The 22,750-nt window shown below is 40.1% G+C and overlaps 1 protein-coding gene across 2 annotated transcripts in view; it reads left to right on the forward strand.

The window, feature by feature from the left end:
* The first annotated feature begins 267 nt into the window (after positions 1-267).
* Positions 268-22,750, forward strand: part of col27a1b (collagen, type XXVII, alpha 1b) — a 66,292-nt gene continuing 43,809 nt past the window's right edge. The window contains exons 1-8 of one of the 2 annotated variants that reach the window (XM_005473605.4): positions 275-544; positions 740-871; positions 2,665-2,729; positions 8,400-9,712; positions 13,204-13,257; positions 17,361-17,414; positions 19,631-19,684; positions 19,790-19,843. In XM_005473605.4, coding sequence (XP_005473662.1) covers positions 819-871; positions 2,665-2,729; positions 8,400-9,712; positions 13,204-13,257; positions 17,361-17,414; positions 19,631-19,684; positions 19,790-19,843 — 1,647 coding nt within the window. In that variant the 5' untranslated portion in view covers positions 275-544; positions 740-818. Of the gene's footprint in view, positions 872-2,664; positions 2,730-8,399; positions 9,713-13,203; positions 13,258-17,360; positions 17,415-19,630; positions 19,685-19,789; positions 19,844-22,750 lie in introns of both variants that reach the window. The other variant, XM_019366079.2, reaches the window with a different exon arrangement.

The raw sequence follows: 22,750 nt of genomic DNA on the forward strand, positions 1-22,750 counted from the left end.
AGCATCTCAATCATCAATTATCCTTAACTGATCAAAGACAAAACTAACAAGCAGGATCTGTTTTAGAGCTTTGTTTTTATGTCTGGTCACCATATTTCTACAGAGGGCTGACCATCTGTTTCTAAAATGGTTGCTGTGGCCCAGCAGATGTTGCAGATGTGATTGTTTCTAGCACATCACGAAAACTACACGATTTTCAGTGATTTGATCGGCAGTACACAGACACACGTGCAAACTGACAGGCTCCTGCTTTCTGAAATGACACACCTTTTGCTGAAGGAGCGCCTGAAAACCGCGTGTAGCTCCAGATTTGCTTCCCCTGGATGTCAGCTGAGGGCGACAGAGGGAGGTGTTGTCCCCCCTCTCCCGCTTCTCAAGATTTCCCTCAGTCCACAATAAACTTTCATTTTGGGAAGTCGACACACACATACACACACCGCTGGGCTTCTACATCTTGTCCTGCATTGATTCCCCGGGAAAGCTGGACAAGACTTTAACGTTTATCGCGAACGGAAAGACGGAAAGAAATATCGGAAGCGCACAGGTGAAGCTCTGTGGAGCGTCTTTTCTTTTTCTTAAAAAAAAATCACGTTGCTGTTATCTTCTGGAAGGAGACTCAAAGAATTAGAGGCAAGACAATGGCAAAAAGCAGCTTTTTCACTGCTGGTTAATCCCGCATCGTTTCACTGTTTTATTTTTGCTGTCTTGCACTTTTTTACTCTACGCGCGACTCTTCAAGGAACACCTGGGATGGAAAAACTTTATCTGCCTCCTCTGGACTGTAGAAAAAACTCCCAAGAAAGAATGAAGTAACCGCTATGGAGCCGGATAATGCCCCGTACTCCAAACTCAAAACCACTGGAGTCGGGGGGTGAGTCGACATATTCAGAAGTGCATAAATGAGCACTTTTCTTTCTCACTTTTCTGAATTAAAGAGGGATTTCTTTTTTTCGGGTTTCCCCGAATCAGTGTCCTTTCGAGAAAGATGTTGATGTCTAGCAGCACTGATACAAGCAGTATGTTTTACAGTAGTTGTTTGAAAAAACTTGTGACAGCATTTCTTGGGTTACTAAGACAAATGACTTGAACTTTTAGAGGTATTTGTTTGAGAAATCGTGCAGAACAGGTGGTGTACTTAATGGCTTGCAGAGATAAGCATGTGGAAACTATTTTCTCTGCTCTTAACATCAGTTCAGTGAAAGCCAGTGTAGTCTGCTGTGCTGTTCTTCAAGTTCTGCCTTTGCAGCTTGTATCTGAATGAGCTGCCAAACGATCTGGGACTGATTTAAGGGAAATGTATGAGAGGAGGAGACACTCCTCCTCTTCCTCCTCCTCCTTTTCTCTCCTCCCTGCTGTGCATCTTACTCAGCTGGTTGGCCTGGCTGACACAATGGGAGGAGATGTCCTATAAAAGTCCAGATGTTGCATCACATAAAATCTGCAGGACATACAGGAGGCTTGGTCACAAGTGGCACATACCATTTCTGCTGCTGCTGCTGCTGCTGTCAGTTTAGGGAGATTACAGTGAAGGTGGAAGGACTAAAACTTTCTGAAGATTAAACCAGCATTCATTGTGCCAGTGGCTGACCAGTGGTTTTGTGGCTCTTTGGAGAAGAACCACAAATGTAAGAATTCCTGAAAATGCTTTAATTATAGCACTTGTCACTAAGTGTGTGCCACTTCAAGCAGCACTTGGACCACATTCACCCAGGTTCATCTGCTGCATTTAAAGCCCAAATGATGTGACGTGTGAAAACCTGATATTATCATAGAGACAGCTGAAATTCACACCCATTTGAGATAATTCAGCACCTTTAGAGCAGCTCCATATGAGTAATCAGCATCTCTTTTATCACTTGTCTTGACATATAAATGTCACAGAAAAATCAATGGTGTAAAATTTGCCGTGTGCTGCTTAATGTTGGATATTAAGTGGCACTGTTGGCCTGTGAAAATAGAATTGATCTAAATCTAGTTGAATGATTACACGTCCCTGTGTAGGCTGAGAAAAGCAGCTTTTTCTCACTGCTGGGTTTAGATGAAACCCCTTTTAAAACCCACAGTCCAAAAGTGCTCAGCCAGGCTGCAGTTTGCCTCAGATAAAAGTCAGATGTTAGCGATAAAACACTGACATGTGAAACACTTTTTTTCCCCAAAGCATTTGTCTATCTTTTGCTTGGCATTGTGGGTTTTAAGGTGATGCGGTGCATCTTTTTTAAAGATTGTCAGAGGTGGGCTTATGGGAGCACTTACCTGCCTCTGCTGGGCAGTAGCTTATCTGGTCAGGCAGCAAGATAAGCCAGAACTTGCTGTCTTGAAACAGATGTTAGACTGTTTGAAAAAGCAAGGGCTGCTGCTGCTGATGCTGCAGCCTCACCTAACATCACTGTGCTAGATGGCTCTGCAGGAAACTTAGTATGTCACTTTGCTTACTTAAACTGGTAATGTATCCTGCAAATTATTTCACATAACATTTTGCATTAAATTGGACTAAGCAAGAATGCGAAAGAGATACATTAAGGGCTCAGATGACGTTTTTAAGGAATTTATAAGTTTTTTTATGAAATGTGATTGAAGTGGACCTGAAAGCTGAGTTAATTGTAAAGTATAAAGATTACACAAACCTCTAACATCTGCAATGTTTCCTTTTGTCTTTGTATTTAGGAGAGTTCTGATTCTTTGGACTTTACTCTGTTGTACCTGCTCTCAAAGGCTAACACAAGCACAAGGTAAGAAACTTTAAAGCAAAGGTGGGTAAATGTCTGTTATCCGTTTTCATTCAATGTTTTTCTGAGCATGTGGTGTCACAAATATGCCTTAAAACCACTGAGAAAAAGAAAATTGAAATAAACTAATGAGCTGTAGAAGGTTGGGTAAGTATGTGGTCCTAACATGGACTTGTTATTGTGCAAACGTTTGTCAGTTTACCGCTGTTTATTTGTGAATAGCATAAATCCTGCTCAGCTTTACCTTTATGAGCAGTGCAGTCTGCCAACTACACAAACTGATTCATAGTGTTTACTCTTCGCTGGAAACCATATTAAGTTGTGGTTGAGTGTGGGACAGCCACATCTTCTAATATATGCTCATAGAAGCAGGAGGTTTAAATACTTATAACTTGCTGAATTTACCAAACCAATTTTAAAGTGGTTTGGTTTCATTGCTAACGTCTCTGTTACAGCGAAAACTGAACTGGTAACTCAAATGTCGCACACAAAAACAGGTCTTCTAATAATGTGCATTCAGATGTGTTTCAGATATTTATTTTTGTTGGAAAAAACATGAACCTGTGGACCTCTCTCATTCTGCAGGAGTTCATTTTTTTTGTTTCTAAGCCTCTAAAGCTCAGCAAACCTCATACCCCCCTCTTTGATAACTTAATTAAAGTGTTACATGACCTATCAGCCACACTTTACAAAGTCTTGTCTGCTTGAAGTACTTTCGCACTTTCATATTGTGACTCACACTCAGCTGTGCATTGATGTCTGCTGCAGTTAGTTTGCTGTTATACATCTGAGAGGCCATTATCAGCTTGTTGTCTGAGTCTGCTGTCAATCAAAATCCGCCAGATTTTTATTCAGTCGGCACTCTTCCCAGTTTCTAGATGTCATTTGATAACGTAAGCCACTGTGTTCCCTGATAGCAGTTTCTGGCAGTTTTATCTGTAACTCTGCATGCATCAGATGATATTTTCTTCCTGTGATGACTGAGTGTCTAGAGACCTAGATTTTTATATGTGCGAATGTGTTAATTTGCACACTGTCAGATCCTAACAAGGCACAATTTTGTGCTTGCAAAAGGCTAAAATAGAAAAATTGTTTTGCTGGTACACAAACCGGCAGATTGTTTGGATCATTTGCAAATAGATCACATGGAGCAGTCGTGCAGATATGAAATGACTATGCATGTTCGGATGTTGTTGCCTGTACTGCGCAATCCAGATTTTGTTATACTACAGCTTTTAGTCTGCATTGTTTTCTACATTTTGACATCAAACACCAGAAGAAATCTTCAATGTCAGTGTGCACAGGTCTTGAAGTTTAGTTCCTACAGTTACACATATATCAGCAGCCTGTGTGTTTTTTTCAGAAGTGTTCCCGATTGAGGTCAGCCAGAGTGCAGTAATCCCAGAGTAGATATGGGAGCTCATTATGTATGTGTTGATGTAATACCAACCATCTTCTAGATGACAGCCAATCTGTCAGTGCCAGACACTGAACCAGCAAACCTCAGGGAAACTGACTGAGCACCTACATCTACTTCTGTTATGAAGTCAGTTAGGCAAGAAGCCTAAGACTATTTTCTATAATAACCATGATAGTAATTAAAAAACCATATATTCTGGGTTTTTAATATGGAATAGTAAAAGTTTAGCCATGGCCAGCTAAGCCATTGGTAATATACACTGCCCAGTAGTTGGATTATTGTGCCTCATCAAAGGCCAACAATTTTCTCTCAGATGAGAAATTTAGTGAAAACAAAACCCTTCTTGTACTTGAAGTTCTTAAAAGACATTAATTTTTAGCTCATATGACCAAAAGGATTGTTGACCTCATGTGTTAACGAGGCATCCATGCCCATCTGACCATTCACGCACAAATTAGTCCTCTTACAGTACTGTACGGCAATAGACATATTTGTCTTTAAGGATAGTTTTCCATTTTTGCAAGGATCACTTTTTCTCTTACAAAGCATCAGATTTTAGTGAGATTTCCACAAATCGTCTTGCACATATTCACCCCAAGGTTGTGGTTGTGGTCACATCCGTCAGTTTCTGAACAATGACCTGTGAACCGTGATGGATTGTAAGCATGTTGAGCTACTACGTCACTGACGTTCTGGTTCTTCAAAAACAGGCTATGGTTTTTGGTTTTTTTGTAGTCATCCTACAAGTTTTGACCAAAAGGTTCTGAGAACTGCCTTACCATATTTCTATTTGGCAATTCTCACATCAAAAGACATCTTTTCTTGCACACATGGACAGTTTTTAGTGACTGCTGTGTTTACCCACCAGCCAGAAAGAGCCTTTCTGTGAGGAGTTTTGAAAGCTTGCATGGGTTCTCCAGGTATTCCTGTCTCTTCCCACTGTCCAAAGACATGTGTGGGTTAGGTAATTAGCAATTCTAAACTGGCTATAAGTACGAATGTGAATGGTTGTCTGTTTCTGTGCAGCCTGTGCAGTGTACCCTGTCTGTCACGCGATGACAGCTGGGATATGCTCCAACCCCCAATGGATCTCCTCCAGTGTGTCGAAATGGCAAACCACTAGCCTGACTGTTATTTTTAGAAAATGGACAAAGATCCATGAAGGGAAATCTGGTGAGTGGTTGAGGAGTTGAGCAAAGATTGTTTATGTCACCAAAAAACTCCTCCGTTTTCAAAGTGCTCTGAGCCGGCACCAGATGCTACACTGGCATGTGTCACAATTAAGACTGTTTCCTATAAACGCTCCCTCGGATGCCTCAGGATGTTACTGTAGCACTCCCTGTTGACACTCTCACCCCGAGGAATTAATTTTCTGTGCGTAAACTGAAAAATGTTGAGAAAAATGCAGAACATTTCACATATGACACGCTACCTCTGGGCTTGGAAACTGTGGACTCTTCAATGGAAAACTGCTCGTAGCTGGAGACCCAGATCTCATCACAAACGATAGTCATGTGAAATTTAGGTAAGGTTTAAACAGAAGTTGATGTTTCCTCTCAATGCAGGTTTTAGGTCTTTGGTGAAAATGTACAGCACACAGTATAAGTGGTCAGAGCAGCACTTCCTGAGAATGATCTAAAAATAGCTTTCGTGGTGAAAACCATCTGGTGATGGCAGAGAAGATGACCTTGAGGTGGAGATTGTCTAAATTGAAATAATGTAAGGATTTTTACGTACCTGTTCCCAGAAGTTTTTGATCACATCACAGAAATGTAAAGAGACATGATTTGTTATTCAGTGTTGTTGCTTTTCTTGATGGTATCTATAAAATAGACATTTTTTGTCTCTGCTAGAATATTTTTGCTGTGAAGCTGTTGCAGAAAATACAGAGTCTACATTAGCAGCATACTAATAGTGGAAACATATTAATCTTCCCCTGCTTTCTGTGAAAAGTTTTTGTTGTCTGATACACTTGTACTTTAGCTATGCGTGTCTCCAGGATGTGTCAGACTCAGTTCTCAGTTATTATTTTTTTCAGCTCATCAGGAGGCCACAAAAAGCCAGAGGCAGCCCGCCTACCCGCTTAGATTTAAATATGCAGTGTAAGCCCTGAAAGTACATCACACAATGAAAGAACAATTTTGCTTTCCTCATACCATATTAACAATTCAAATCAGTTCTATATAAGAAATTTGACTGAAGAAGGCCTTTGTTCTTGTTTCACTTACTGTTTGATGTGTCTTTTCCATGTGTGAATTTTTCAGTCGAGCTGACCTCCCGCTGCCTGCACATACTGAGCTGGATTTCCCGCCTCCTAGCGGGACTTGTGTCTATACTTGTTTTTCTTCTGCTGAGCCAGAATTTATCACTTAGCGATTTATATTTACTAAGTGAAAAAAGAATGGGTATTTACAATTTCTATGTGAGCTTTTAGTCTGAGAAGATGGGGAAACGTACAGAGGAGATTAATACATAATATATATTTAGCATGTGCTGATTGGTTTGAGATTTTTCAACCCTACTAATTTAAACAGAAAAAAAACTATGTTTAGAATCACTGATTACCTAAATTTATGGCTAATAATAGAAAATAATATAATAATGTGAAGTCAGTCTGTTTTGATTCGAAGAGTTCAGTCCATTATATTTATAGTCAAAAGAAAAGGCTAATCCATGAAGTCAGACATGGCATGAAACGGATAAGTTGGGATTGACATAGTTTAAATAGTGTGGCTAATGTGAGATTTACCAGTTTAATGTGTAGAATGGTGTGAGCTGAGCTATAATGTGGGTATTGAGATCCAAATCTACCCAGTTTTGTTCATCACACGCTGGTTTATATCATAAAGATCCTGCAGTTTTCTGGTCTGATCATATAAACAAGCACTTGATGATAGTGGGGAGGAAGAACTAATGATAAGAGACCCGTTGATGTGCTGAGATTGTGGGCTGACTTTAATGTCTTGGCCTGACTGCCCGAAGTAACGCTGTGCTTGATGTTTGACTTCTAAAGATCAGTAAATGTTATTTTTGTAAATGCAACATCAAAATTAAAAGAACAAATTTCCAATAAATAACAGAGACAACCTTGATGCTGTTGCTTTAATGGGTCTCGGTTTGTGGTTTGGGACAAGCAGTGTTACTAAATGTATAATATTTCAGCTTTTTCTCTGTTTAAATTTTGGTTAAATATAGGTTATAATGTTATTGGTTCACTGAAAGAATGTTTTACATTTATTGTACTAATCTTTTTTTCTGACTATATGTTCTATTCTAATAGGTGGTAAATGGACTGGTTTTTATGTAGCGCTTTTCTACCTGAGCACTCAAAGCGCATTGTACTGGTTGCATCATTCACACATCTAACACAGTCATCTAACACTCCAATACATTGGGGTTAGTTTCTTGTCCAGGGATATTTGGGATGCAGACAGGAGCAGCCATCGATCGAACCACCAACCTTCCGATCAGTAGATGAGGTCATCTACTAATCGGAAGGTTGGTAGCTCTGCCTCCTGGTCACAAGAGAAATGGGACACTTTCCCAAGAGTGTACGTTTATCGTAAAGAGTTCTGTAGAAAAAAAGCACCCGTTTCTTGCTACAATGAAATGTGGATTTAATTAAACTTTAGTACAAAGGTGTGGATCCAATTAGGAGCAATATACAGAATACACAATGCTGTAATGGATCACTGTTACCCACATTTTCCTCCCTTGAGAAGCAAGTAGCAATTAAAACCGGCAGAAAATACAGCAGTGTGTTTTCATGAGCTTGGGCCCCTGTCAGAGCGATCATCTTTAATCAGCAGACATTTCCAGATAAAGCGAGATAGCGTTTCTGTTTCTAATGCACCTCTTAAAAACCCACCACTTTCCTTTCCAGGGACTCGTTCAGCCTCCTTACACTGAAATTGTTCCAATTAAGTCTGATGTAACGATCACACAATTTCCAGCAATCCCCAAAAGCAAATATGGAAGTGTGACCATATATTGGAAATTTTATGCAGTCTTTTAAAATTGTCTTTGCCGCAGGTTTTTCTATTAGTCGGACTTTAAACTTGTGAATTCCCATCATGGCATCATATCTTAATAGATGATCATTTATATTACTGCACTTTTGTTTTTACTTGAATACCGATTGCATTTGAGTAGGATGTTAATAATCAGATTCGTGTGTAAATTTAATTAGCTTATTAATTGCACACAGAATTAGCTGTCCACTAATGGCATTTTTCTTTCTTGTTTCCTTAAAGATGTAGATGTCTTGCAGCAGCTTGGACTTTCTGGGCGAAGGACTGGCAGCTCCCCATCTTCAAGCTCTCGATCCATCCATCATGGCATCATCCCCTTCAAGTCAGGCGTTATCCTCACTGAGAGGGCACGCATCCAGGCACCTCTGCGCACTGTTATACCCTCTTCTTACAACCCCTCCAATCTCTCCCTTATCCTTAGCCTGTCTGTTCATCGCATCAACAACGCTTTTCTTTTCTCAGCTCTGTCAAAGAAAAGAAAAGTTCAGCTCGGAGTGCAGTTTGTACCAGGGAAGATCCTTGTACACGTAGGGCAGCAGAGCTCTGTAAGTTTTGACTACGATGTCTACAATGGCCAGTGGCACAGTCTGGCTTTGGATATTCGAGGCCAGCAAGTGTTCTTACACACATCTTGTGGCAAGAAAAGCATACATGCAGATTTGCATTCTAAAAAACAGGAGACTCTGGATCCAGAGGGGTCCTTCCTGCTGGGCAGAATGGACCACAGCTCGGTGCCATTTGAAGGTGCCATCTGTCAGTTTGACATTTATCCCTCAGCCGAGGCAGCTCATAACTATTGTGATTACATTAAGAAACAATGCAGAGAAGCTGACACTTATCGGCCTGTATTTCCACCCCTGCTACCTCTATTTTCCACAGACCCAAACGTTACTGTCACTCACATAACTCCTCTCTCTTTGACGGAGATATCCAAAAAGGCTCGGACACCTAATTTGGCCTTCACCGAGGAAAACATGAGGACTACAGTTCTTCCTTCAACGGACTCCGTGATGTTAAACAAAACATCTGTGTATATGGCAATGAGCACTCCAAAACCTGGTGCTGTGTCTGTTTCTCCACCAGTTCACCCAGGGCTTGAAATCCCATCTAGATTTCCAACTCAGTCTGTTACAACATCTCCTGGGATCAACATGACTCCACCGAACCCCAAACCAACCTCACACGCCATAAAAAACACAAAGCAGGCGGATACCAACTCACCACAACCTTCTGGAAAAAGTATACACTTACCTGTTTTTACCAGATCATCAGAGATGAAGCTGGCTCTCCAAAGTACAGCTGCTTCCACGCAGGGGTCTCCTTCAAACGCCTACTTTTCTAATAAAAAGCAGCTAACCACAGTAGCTCCAAAGAAACCCGAGCCAAAGGTGGCCAGTGTGCTGGATGTCAAGCCCACCTCGCTCACTCTAGTCACTCCAGCTGCAACAGATGGCTTTCAAACATTTGACCTGGAACCGACCCAATTCTCTATGCTCGCTGGATCACCTGGACTAAAGGGCGAACCAGGACCACCGGTAAGTGTGTCTGCTCTAAACAAACACAGCATAAACATTTTGCTGAAATCCATGAATGTCTGTGTTGAAATAACTGTAAAACGATTAGATGAGTACATTTATCTGTACATCTATTGCTGTATTTGAATTCAAGCTTTATTTTTTTATCTTTGTATTGTTATATTTTAGCTTAGTCTATTAACCCTGTGTTGAACCACAGTGACACATAAGTTCAACAGGTTGTTGCTTCAATAACGGCTTATTTGCTGGTTCACTCTGTGATCTCCAGACCTGCTGTGATGTAAAAACTGATGCTGCTCTTTATTGTGTGGTTTTGTGAATCAGGCAGTCACCCGGCATGTACTGTTCTGATTGTAGAAGTGCTGGTTGTGTTAATGATGGGGAGTTTATCAAAGTCATGAAATAAAATGATTTAATGGATTTTTAAAAAGTACTTGCAAGCAGTGCTAATAATTTTCAAACCTCATTTTTATTTTCAAAGCTATGTTGAAAACAGTCAGGTTCATAGTTGGCATTTGCCAGTCAGTGTTTGTCTTGGTGGAAGGGCCGGCAGTGAGGTGTTAGATTCCTTTGGGAGGGAGTGGGACTGCTCAGAGAACGAATCATTTTAAAGCAGGGTCAAAGGTAAAAAGGGATAAAGCACTTGTGCCCAGTTAACTATTGGGACTAAATATTTGAAGGCCTTATAATATAACATAAATGTTACACTTGTATACAGGGCTATAATAAATACAAAATGAGAAGCATTTCATCTTGATGTATTTACTGTGGAAAAGGTTACTTTCCCAGGGTTTTGCATTGTTGTGTTTCTTACTAACTATGTTGTTTGAACAAGTTGTTGAGTTTGGCTTATAGTCCAATTTAACTTATCTTATGTGCCATTTATTATTATTTTTAAATTCTGATGTTACTCTGCTGGGATACAGCTGACTTAAGTGGGCTGCTTACAAGAGTTTTATGAACTTTAAAACCAAAGTGGTTATGATAGGCTCAAATATAAAGTATAAATCTAATCTGACGTGATGATTAGATGATAAAAGCAGGTTTTCATTTGGAGAACCGGAGGCTATTTGGACCTTCAAGCTTTTGGAGCATTGAGATACATATTATGTGTTCACATGAATCAGATAAATATCCATATATTGCAGAAAAAATAGACAATACAGAGAATACCGATATCATTGTAAAGTTCAGTGTTTCAGTTAGGTAAGTGATCTTTTTTTTTTTACAGCAAACTCTGGGCTCATGTTGCCCTGTATGAAATTATTTCAACACCGATGTATACAATAATATCATAATTTATTTAATCGTGTAATATTCTCAGGTAAAGATTGTCTGAACTTTGGAAAAGTGCTACTTTATAACATGTTGTTGGGGTCAGAAACAAGATCTTCTACCTTGTTTTTCACTGGTTTAGACAGATGAAATTGCTGCAAGAAGAATAATGAATACAAATGAATAATTTCTAGTAGATATTACTAAATATTTTTATACCTCTGCACCAGTGACAAAAGTAGCTAGATATGTTTAAAAGACATCCATCCATTGATCTAACGAAAAGTTCTTGATGCCTAACCAAACCAGTGATTGTAAGCAAAATGAAAAAGGTAAGTGCAAATGAAATTAATCAGCTAATGAAAACAAAGCCCTGGATTGATAACAGACTCTGATCTCCTGGCTGGAAAACTTGTCATCTACACTCCTCCAACCTAAATATGTAGACTTTGTCTCTCTAAAATAGAACAGTAGTATAACTCTTGAAGTCTGCTATTGCCTCATCAGTGCACTGATGGCAAGGGTTTCACTTTGGTATGACAGCACTATCTGATAGGATGGCAGTATCTGTCACCCTGGGAGCACATTAAGAATGGCTATCAATTAATATTCTAATTATATAACGGAATTTAAATTAGATTGGATATTCAATTGTCAAATGATTAATTGATTGTGAGGGGAAAAAAAATCTACACCGCCAGCAGCAGTCTCTCTCTCTCTCTCGAGTGGCACAGAATGCGAGGGTGGCCGGGGGAGTTAATGACACACGCTGCTCCCAGTGAAAGAGATAAATGATTTCGCTTAATCGAGGAACATATGATAACGATTAGGAAACGTGAGTGAATGGGTCATAATATTTGTCTGATGTTGTAAATAACGATTCAATAGCTAGCCATGAGCTAAGCTGGATGTTTAGGAGGAGGTTGGAGACATTTGGATAGTTTATTATTGTTTGGTATTGTTTGTTTTGTTTTGTTTTTTTAAACAAATTATCATGTGGTTTTTGGAGAATGTTGACAGCACTTTTAAGATACATACACTAATGATGACAAATGTTACATGATGTCATTTTGTACTCAGAAGGTCAAATTGGTGGTGACTGTTTGGCCCTTCTGTGCTGCCTCAGCGTAAAGCATCCATGTTTGAGGATTTTTTGCTTCTTTGCGGTGATATTATACTTGAAGCACTGCTTACTGTCATATTTGTAGCTTACCTTTCTACACCAATCAGCTTTTTGGCAGATTGAATTATTGTGATACTTTATCAAATTCCTCCCTTTTTGCAAACTGCAGTTTGACTGGTTGGTGGAGGCATACAACTAAAATTTCTAGTCATGTTTCAATCTAATGACTTCTCTGAAAACATGAGCTCCAGTACTGCCTTGGCACTGACCCTAGCAGCGACTACAGCTGAGTCTACTTATCATGTGTGGACAGCCTGATGGTTGCAATCTAAAGAATCTAAAAGTTGTTGAAAGACATTTGGATTTCCAGAGTGTACGGAGGCTGAAATAGTATAATTATAGCTTGTGGTCTTGGCTGAGACAGACCAAAGTGCTCCATACATCTGACATTATTACAGTAACCCAATTTCAGCAGGACTGCCTCGGGCTGTTTTGGGTCTATTTTTTCTTTTCCACTTTAAGCTGCTTGAGCTATGGGAAAATAAGTAACAATCCTAACATTTCAAGCAAACTCAGGTTCCTCAGATTGACCCCTCATTAAGTTTGACCTTTCAGGGCTTTGCTAATCCATGTATGAAATTGTTTCAAAGCTAGCTGATGCTTATAATTAATGTGATTGGCTGTGGCTGGAACCAGCGCCGACCTCCCAACCAGCGCAATGACTCAGAGTTACAGTGTATGCACTTTAGTGGTTTTGGGCTGAAATAACATTGGCTGCAGAGGGAGAGTGTGGCATTAGTTTCTAACAAGATATCCTCATGCCTGCCAGGGTCTCAGTGCCCGAGTGCTTTGCAACTTATAGCTAACTTCACCAAGGGACAAAAAATACAAGCTCAACATGTTTTTAATGATTGACTCTTGAGCTTGAGTGGCTTTTAAAGATTTTTCTTTACTTTGAAAACTCCAAACTTGCTGTCTTTTATTATTCAACAGTATTCAAGACTCTCTTAAAATAACACAAAAAAGGCAGCAGCTTCTATTTCCTCCTCTGTATTTCACTCTGACACTGACAACTTCTGTATTTTGCTTTTAGGGTCTTCCAGGGCTTCCAGGGTTGCCAGGAAAGCCGGGCAAGAGGGGCCCACGGGTGAGCATTTCCCAGTCAATCCAACCAGTGACAAGTTTAACCGCAATTACCCACAAATCTTCTTTCTTCCCCTTCTGGGCTCTTCTACAGTTCCTTTCATGCTCAAAACTCAATAATGCTCTAATTACAGGGTGATAACACCACTAGCTGTTCACCGATGTGGATGACCTTTTCAGTGTTTTGATCAAGCACTCAGTGGATCACAGAAGATTTTTCAGTCACTTGTTAGTTTGCTTTGGCGCTGGGTTTGATCTAGCTGACCTTATGTTTTCAAGGTCCATTTGCAAAGCTTTAGAGCAAGCAAACACAACCTACACATATGTGGGTTAAAATATAATGGATCACATTATGTAGATATTTAATAGACGCTCAGCACATTAACACTACTTAAATTAGGCATGGGTCCTAAGTTAATGTCAGTGAAAACTTCTATTGTATTCTAATAAGTATAAGTCCTCTGGTGCCATGTCTTTAATTTCTAGCCTCAGTGTAGCTTGAGAACTGATGGAATCAAATAGAGAAGGTGCAGATGTTATTTTAAGCTCATGTTTTCAGAAGAAATTTAAGAAGCAAAAGAACACGGGGCATAATTTGTCCTAAGGGAAGGTTTATTGTTATAATTTCTCTCAAAGACATTGTCATTGATGGTTGTTTGTGCAGTTTCTGACCTGTGAACTACTTCTTCACCTCCCATGGATAGAATGAAAGAGGAAACATTTTCAGTGGTGTGATACTGGTCTTAGTTGCTCTTTTTGTTGACCTGCCACTAAAGTGTACCTGCAGAGCACTTGTGCATCTAAAGACTTTGCATATCAGCTACCTACTGGAGCCTATGAGACTGCACCCTGCAGTTGGGCCTCAGGGGTGGGTTGTGGAACCCAATCTCTTTAAACAAGGAAGAAAGAGGGCTTTGTCCCCATCTTATTAAAGGCATTTAAGACCCTGTCTGGAGCTCAGTAGCTCTCTCCAGTTGTACTCCATACCCTCTATAGAGCTCATTCATCGTCAAGCTCTCGAGACCCAACTATAGGCCACGCTGACTCAGATTGCAAGGGTGCAGGTTTTTCACCGTTTCCATGAACCGTCCTGGTTTACACGATTAGAGGGGGAATACCAAACGGCTACACGCATGATCTGCAGAAAGCTAACAAGTGGACTCTGATCTAGTAAACCCGTTATAAACATTTGGATTAAAACTGACGTTTGCTGTATTTCATATTTGATGTTCATTTCCATGTAATTCAAAACATAGTTGCTTTGTTTGGCCCCATTTTGTGCCCATTTGTCAAAAAAGTTTAAACTTAAAGTAACAATGTTTAGTAGAAAATCGAATGACTCAGTGTGGAAACAAGGCCAAGTGTGACTGGGAAGCCTAGTGACTTTGTTTTGGTTGAATTCAAACTCACCAGAGCAGAATCCAATTTAAACTAATGAGACTCTACACTGTGTATGGCTAAATTTACAGAATTATCATACAGTTGCCACAGTTAGTCCATTTTTCAAGAATTTCCTGTCTGAAACATTTTCATCACTAATTCAAGAGTTATATCTTTCATGCGAGAGATATTTGGAAAAGGCAGAATGTAAGCAACTGCAGATTCAGTTGGCTGTATAAGATGCTGGTCACCTATGGGAAATTAGCATTTTCTCAAGTTCAAAGAGCAATCCAGTCTTTTGCAGATCAAATTTCACCTTCTCCTTTCTGGTCAGATATAAACCGAATGTTCCAGGGAGACACAATATAAAAGAAGCTGCTCTGCTATTGCAGAAAATATGTGAACAGTGTAGCATTTCCGGGAAAGTGTAGTTCTTTTTCCCATCATAAACTTTACAACGTTTGGAATATCGCTGCACTATTAAGGCTTTACCTCTCTGACATCGAGGTGTCATGTCTGACCGAGCAGACAGTCTCACCGCTGCTACCACCTTAAAGCACCTCTTGACACGTGAAAACATCCATGTTCCTTGACACAGCCGTAAACCCGGCAGGGTGCCGAAGATCACCTGGCACTGAATGTGAGGCTTGAGTGAAGATCAAAGAGGGCTTTGTGCAAACAAACTGACCTGCCAGCGTATAATCAGTATGCAATGCTGGGTTATTGTGAAACTGAGAATATTTGCACAATTGCCTGAAGAATGGTTGATACTTTCTGACACAAATTGCAGGGTCAACAATGGAACTGATTGTGCAGGATACATGCGCCATATGTAGTCATGAATAAGCCATGACTAAGAGCTAGATTACATTTGCTATTTTTCACACATTCAAGTTAAGAGACGCTGACATTCTGAACAGTTTGTTGATCACCAGTGAAATGATCCTGAACATCAACAGAAACACTGACCATATGCCAGTGTCACATCAAGAGAATTCAGTCCTAACCACAGACATGTCAAGAAAATGCCAACTCCACACAGACAGGCTCCAGTCGATCACCATTGTTTTCTATGTGAAACAAGAACCCTGTTTGATGACTGCAAATTAAGGTGTTGGGGCCAGATTAGTCAGTGCGCAACACCAGCTGTATTGATGGCTGTGCCACTGATCTTGGGGAAACAATTAGTGCTCAGTCAGGACCCGAGCTCATAACTCAATAAAATTAATAAGCTAAGATCTTTTAATGTACATTATATTGCATAAGCATCATATAAAAGCTAGTAATTCCGTCCCTGTGCTCCAGAGAAGGCGTTAGCAGGTCTATTCTGGGTTAATGGCCTATAAAACTGCAGCACTCCACGCGCCACTCCTGTAAAAACCTTGCCCCACATCATAAACCTGGTCACAGCGCTGGCACATAGGTACCCTTCATCTGCAGACCTCAGGTGTGTTTGTGCGCGTCTATATCTTATTAGTATTCATTATCTTGCGGTTATTTGCTGGTGGTCTCTAAATGACCACTTGTCAGGGCTCATTTTAATAATTAATAACGTGAAGTCACTTTGACAAATGTATGCATTCTACTTATTATTCTTTTCCCTGCTGGGATTTCACCCAAAACAGCTTGTCATCATTATTAGGCCTCCTTACCTTACGTACTGTGAGAATGTAATTTGTAATACACTATCCTGACCTCTCTTTTTCTCAGTTTCTCTTTCGTCCTTTGCTTCCTATCTGAAGCTAATGACTTCCATACGTTTTAATATTGAGCTGAAAGGCAGAATGGTCTGACTAGAAGAGGAGGAGGAAATCTGTCGATGAGCTTCTGTTAAGTGTCTCCATATGTCCAGCAGCGAGCGTCTGCTTGGGGAGAGGTCTGGCCAGTTTGAGGGGAACTGTCCGCGCTGTGGACTTTCCACAGTGTGATAATACAGCACGATAAATAACTGAGACAGAAACTGGCTGGATCACCCAACTGTACACTTACACCTTTTGGCCCCTGTCTATTTTACTCAGAGTAATTCAATCCCTCACTTTCACCTCCAGCTTGGGGGGGAAAAAAAAAAAAAAAATGTGTTTCTTCACAACTCATGGAAACTCTTTACAACTCAAAGAACTGGTTGAAGTTACAGTAGCTTCCTGTTCAGGGCCTTTTCAACATGTTTCATTGCTTTCAACTATGCTGGAGAAGATTTTCCAATGCTCAGCATTTCATCCCCACTCCACACAAGGGTGCAGATGAACCGAAGACTCTTCACTTGAAAGCCTCAGGAAGTTGTGGCTTTAATTTTCCAAACATTCTCTTTTTGCAGACTGCTTGAATTTTTAATAAGTTCAACTTGAAAAATAAAACTTGTCTCCTCGTTCTTTTTTTCTTTACCATCCCCTGCTTTGTAGGAGATGGCGCATTTGATAAAATATTTGGCAGAGATAGGTCTTAATACTCCTACAGTTTGTGGCACAAAGTTACCATGCAATATGATGTGGGACCGCAGAAAACAGTGGAAAAGTGTAAAGGTGAGAAAAATCACATCCATATCTGGACAAGCAGGCACAGGGCACCCATACTCATGCAGAGAGGACCTCGTGTCTCACAACAGATTGAAACTGTGAACTGTACATCTGTGAATAGCACACATGTAGGACTTTATCCATCTTTTGCTGCTTCTTTAATGACTACATTTCCTCTGTGTCATTTTTCATCACATAAATCTCTGTTTTTTAGGGTCCTCCTGGCCCCCATGGAAATCCTGGTCGTCCTGGACTGCCTGGAATCAAGGTACATCTACATTTTAAATAGTAGTGGCTACCATGACTTATGCTAGAAAATTATTCATGTTAGTCCAATTAATAAAAAACATTAAAAGAGATAGACTTTTTTATTTAATTCCTCTGCTCTGGGTGTCATGTTTCCATCCACCACATTGAACATTGGCACTGTTGTTTCATTTTTATCCAGCTACACTTTTGGCACCAACAATTACATTGTTAATAGCTAATAAACAATATTGGACTGAGACTGAAGGTTTTACAAAAAAAATATATTTACAACTATTGAAGTGTACTAATAACTATACCTTAGTTATTAGTCGGATGAGAAACTCGAGTGTTTTGGAGTGTTTGGTGTGACCATCAGTTGGCCTTGCTAGCGCTGAACAAAGTATAATTATCCTTCGGCAAAACTGTAACGTGAACCCCTCAGGGATACAAGTACTGGCAGTCAGGCAGGATAGTATAATTAAACTGAAATGAAATGCATGGCAAAACTTTTTATGATGCATAAAACATTTCCTTCATTCTCCATATTCTAACTGAGGATATTTCTTTTTTTCCTAGTCATCCAATGCTTGTTTGGGATTTTACTTAGTTTGCATGTCTGAGGTCAGATGCTGTTGGCTCCTTCTACCACTTTGAAAAGCCATTTGTTTCCCTTCAAAAGAGAACAGCAGTTTTAAGTTTCTGTCTCAATCATTTGCATGTACTTGACACCAGCCTGCTCTTCAGCTGATTTCAATTGTCAGCAAAGAGGGCTGCTTAGCTCCACAATATGTCAGCCTGCTATCATAAAAGGATCTCCTTGTTTGACTTTGTTGGAATAAAACGGAAATTGCCCATACTTCACGTCCATACCTAATCCATTTGAATGCATTCAATTACAGTGTTTTCCAAAGCATAACTCATATCTGGGTTTGGCCTGCTATAACTGTGAGGAAAAAAAAAAAAGTCCTATTATATTTTTGTTAGGTCTTATTTTGTAAATATGTGTTATCTGGAACAGAAAACCTGAGCTGGCCCATTTTGACTCATTTGCACACAACCGTCAAACAGCAGACTGTCTGATTTGGCCCCGTTTGCTGCACTTAGAAAAACCGAGCCAGTCAAATGAAAGCACGCTATGCAGTTTTTTTGTTTGTTTGTATATTTAGATGTCATTATGATCAATTGAAGCAAAAATATTTTCACTTACTCGCTACTCTAAGTACCCGACCATTAGGCTTAAAAAATGAAAAGGAAGGAATAGAAAATGGATAAATCAGCGGAAGGTAAAAGTGCTTATTAAGGTCTTGAGCTTGCAGAAGTTATTAACCAATTCCACATCTTTTTCCACTTAAACCCTTCAGATAATCTAGTTCAAGGAGAGTGAAAAGACAGTGTTTGTATATGGATGTTGCTCCCTGCACTATAAAGAAATCAGTCTGGAGAAACTGCAAGAGGTTATTCAGTGCCAAGTGGTAACTGACACAAACATGCAAGTTTGAATGGGCCGATATACTGTCAAGGGGGGAATTATCCAGTGCAAAAATGAAATCTGTTCTTTTAAAATTATGCATGACTTTCCATCTATGCTCAAATGCTAATGTGCTGTTGCTATAAGAAGTTTACTTTCTTTGAAAACAGGCTTTGGTTGCAAGCTGCAATGTATGTCATAACACAGGATGATTTATTTCCACACCCAGCCTTGGAGTCAAATGTAATGTGTTACAGCATTTGCAATCACCTGATAACAGTTGTTCTTTGATTATAGCCCTACCATTTGGGTGCTTTATCACATCACACGATTATTTATCAGTACATAACCACTAACACAGGGAATGCTATACTGTGCTTCCACTTGGACATAATTGCACATATTACATGGCAGTTCTTTCACTGTTAAAATTGAACACTGAATGCTGACCCAGAGCGCACTGACAGGATTCCCACTGCCCGAAAAGGGAGAAGAATGTACACAGTCACTCCCCATTACTTCTCCCTAGCTTGGTGTAAACTGAGTCACAGGAGGGCATAAATGGACTGCACAGTTGCGTAAATACAACCACCAATAAGTTTGATGAACTCGTTACTCTTTGATTATATAACTCTAAAAATAAAATTCAAAGTTCTCTGCACCTTGTCAGGATCAGTGTTGAAATTTGTGCAATAAAAAGCTCTGGCAGACTAGAACATGTTGTACTCGTCATGAAAAATTAATGCTTTCTCTTTTTTATGTTCTAGGGACAAAAAGGAGATCCTGGACTGTCCCCTGGTCAACCCCCAAAAGGAGAAAAAGTATACACATTATCACATTTCCTTCCTTAAATTTGTTGGATTATCCGCAGACATAGGCATGTAAATATGTCGATAAACTGAATGTGTCCTCATTTGCCATTTTAGGGAGAGCCTGGTGTCACGGGCCCCCCTGGGCTGCCTGGCCAAGACGGACGAAAGGTAAAACGGCTGTTTTGGCTCACAAACTGAAACTGTATGCATTTGCTTGTAAATCCGCCAGGAAGTAATTAATTGCCATCACAGTTTGCTGGTTCTCTTCCACATGTGTGAAAGTTCATATTCTTGGTTTCTGTCCATTCTTTCTCCTTTCTGACAGTGTTTTCACACATAAATCAGACACATCAAGAATGAATGACTGACTCAGTCCTGTATAATGAGGATCCGTAAATCTTTAGCTCTCTTGCCTTTGAAGGTGGAATCTGTCTGTCTGTGTGGGGCTTTCAGCCAAACATGAATGTTTGAGTTCTTGTTTGGAAAACAGCCTAACATAATGCAGAAGTCAAGGAGCACACCTGTGTTCTAGCTCCCCACTGGCTTGGAAAATGAAATATTTGAATACCAGGCCTGTTACATCATCTGTGTCGCAGGCCTAAAATATAATGAAGGCATCTGAGGGGAAAATAAAGATTGCCGGGTGAAAAGTTTTACATGGTTTCTCCGGTTGTTATGTCATTCACTCTGGAGAGCAGTACTTCTAAAAAGTAGGACAACTTAAGAATGTGGGTTAGCGCTGTGATCTGGTCTTGTTCGCAATCAGCATTATTCAACGTTCTTTGGATACCACTGCGCTGGGTTATCCTGACAGAGAGTGACGGTTAGCAGAGTGTTTTCTCAGTGGCCTTGTTCATTTTATCTTTGGCCTTTTCCCAAGCCCCTCACAGTAATTGCACATCTCAAGTGGTCTGGCACTTGTCGGGATTTCTTACTATGCACAGTGTACAAATAAAATGGTAAATCTGATCGTACTTTTGCATAGAATTTGTTTTACAATAATAGTTTTACATAACTGCAGCACTTTTTAACCGGTAAAAAAGTCCAAAAGTAGGAATGAAGCCTGTCTACGCGACTTCTAGCTAAGTCTTTTCATTGAGTTTCTTAATATTAAGAAAAACGTAGAATGTCACTAGCCTTGCCCTTTAATGGTTAAAGAACCTGCAATCTTTGGAAATGTGTCAATGAGAAATGTTGATTAGGTTTGGAGGTTGTCCTGGCCAGGGTTTCGCCTAATTCTTCATTCCTAACATCAGCAGCTAATGTTAGAAAAATGTTTACTAGTCTTCTGCAGCGATGGCTCATTCCAGTAAACAGCAGACCTCACAGACACTTCTTCCCCCTAATTTCCAAAGCTTCCTCCAGATTCAGTAAGAATAAACCTCAGAAGCTGCCCAGAAACATTGTAGGACCCACAGACTGAAATCCAGATGTATGATATTCATATTGAGTTTTTCAAGCAGGCGACCTGCACTGCCTACTTAGCAGCAGGGAATCTAAATAAAGAATTGAATTAATATGGTGTTGAAATAGTTTGAAGTGTTTACAGGTTACACACTGCTGTCAGTCTGGATAAAATGAGACAGAAGAAAGGAAACTTGGCAGAGCGCGTTAGAGATGAGTTACCCGATGGGCTGCTGCAGCAGTAAACAAAGTCATAAAAGCTTATGGAAGACAATCCACAGACAAAGCTTCTTTTAAATTGCACTTGACAGTATATGATCACACTGCTCCTCTTGTGGGCAGCTCTCAAATTTATACTCTGGTAAAGATAGAAAGAAGTAAAAGCTACATCGGTACAGTAAAAGGTCAGAGAAAGGTCAGGAATCGGATGCCTGAAGAATGCTAATTAAAAATGGCTGTTACACAATCTGAGAAACCCCTTGTAAGCAACTTTTGTTCTCATTGAGACGCATGCACATACACACACCCGTGTTCTCACTTGAGACCCAATAATACGAGTGCAATAATGCTTTGGCGGGAGCGCCAGCAGTTTGTTATGCAATCAGACAGGGCTGACTGTGAAAAACCATCTGGTGTGCTCAGTTTCCCTCCATTCAGTTTAGTAGTGGGGAAGGCTCCAACTCGGAAAAAAAGGAAGGCCTCTCCTCGTCTTCTGAGTCATGGAACATGGAGTCATGGGAAAAGCTGATATTCTTTCAGCTGAGTTATGGTAATTGTGGATCTTTGGTAGGCTGAAAGCAGCATCCTTGCGGAGGTTAAATAGCTGTAACAGATTCTCTGTTCTTGCTCTTGTTATAAGTTCAAGTGAGATTCCGGTAACACAAGTTCACGTTAAACTTAAAGGGCCCGTGTCTGTGCAAGAAACTGCTGACAGCCCTAAAAAGTATTAAAATCCAGCTAATAAAAACAAAGCAATCAGCTTGGCTCCCCTGAAAGCCACGAGACACCTCATTGCTTGCAGCTGTTCTTGACTTAGACTTTTTTTTTTGATTGTACTAAGTAAGGCAAAACTCTCTATAGTGCACTTTTGTATTACAATTACGCTGAAATTCCATCACCTGCCTCTGATGAACCTCGAGGGTTGTTCCTTTGTCTGTCTAACCAGCCTGTAAAGCTATGACCTGTCACCGCTTGATGGACGGTTTTTGCTGAGTTTTCTGCTCAGTCCCTTGGCTTTCTGCCAGAAACAGCCTTTCTCACTGTGGGAAATGTGTAAAGATGTAATGGGAAGGTTGCCTGGGAGTCAATCAGTGGTCTGCGCTGTAAAATAAGAAGAGACTCGTGCATGTGTGTGTCAAACCAAAACTCTGCAAAGACTACTACCGATTCTGAACCTGTGTTCCATTTACACAGCTAGCTCTGATGATAGCACACTGCAACAACACTCAAACTTTTTATTAGGTGTGCACTCCTCCACATTTTTTCCTTCCTGCTCTGCAGCTCCATATAAAAATATTCTCTTACCTTTATTTGCTGATTTGTCCAGGAAAGAAGCCCAAGGCTTGCCAGGTGGGATTAGGTTTTTTGTTATAATAAAATTAAAAATCTATGGAAAGAACAATGTATTTTTTGTCTGCCAAGTACAATCTGTTACTTATTCTTCAAGCAGCA

The sequence above is a fragment of the Oreochromis niloticus genome, linkage group LG12 (genome assembly GCF_001858045.2).
Source record: "Oreochromis niloticus isolate F11D_XX linkage group LG12, O_niloticus_UMD_NMBU, whole genome shotgun sequence".
Lineage (NCBI taxonomy): Eukaryota > Metazoa > Chordata > Actinopteri > Cichliformes > Cichlidae > Oreochromis > Oreochromis niloticus.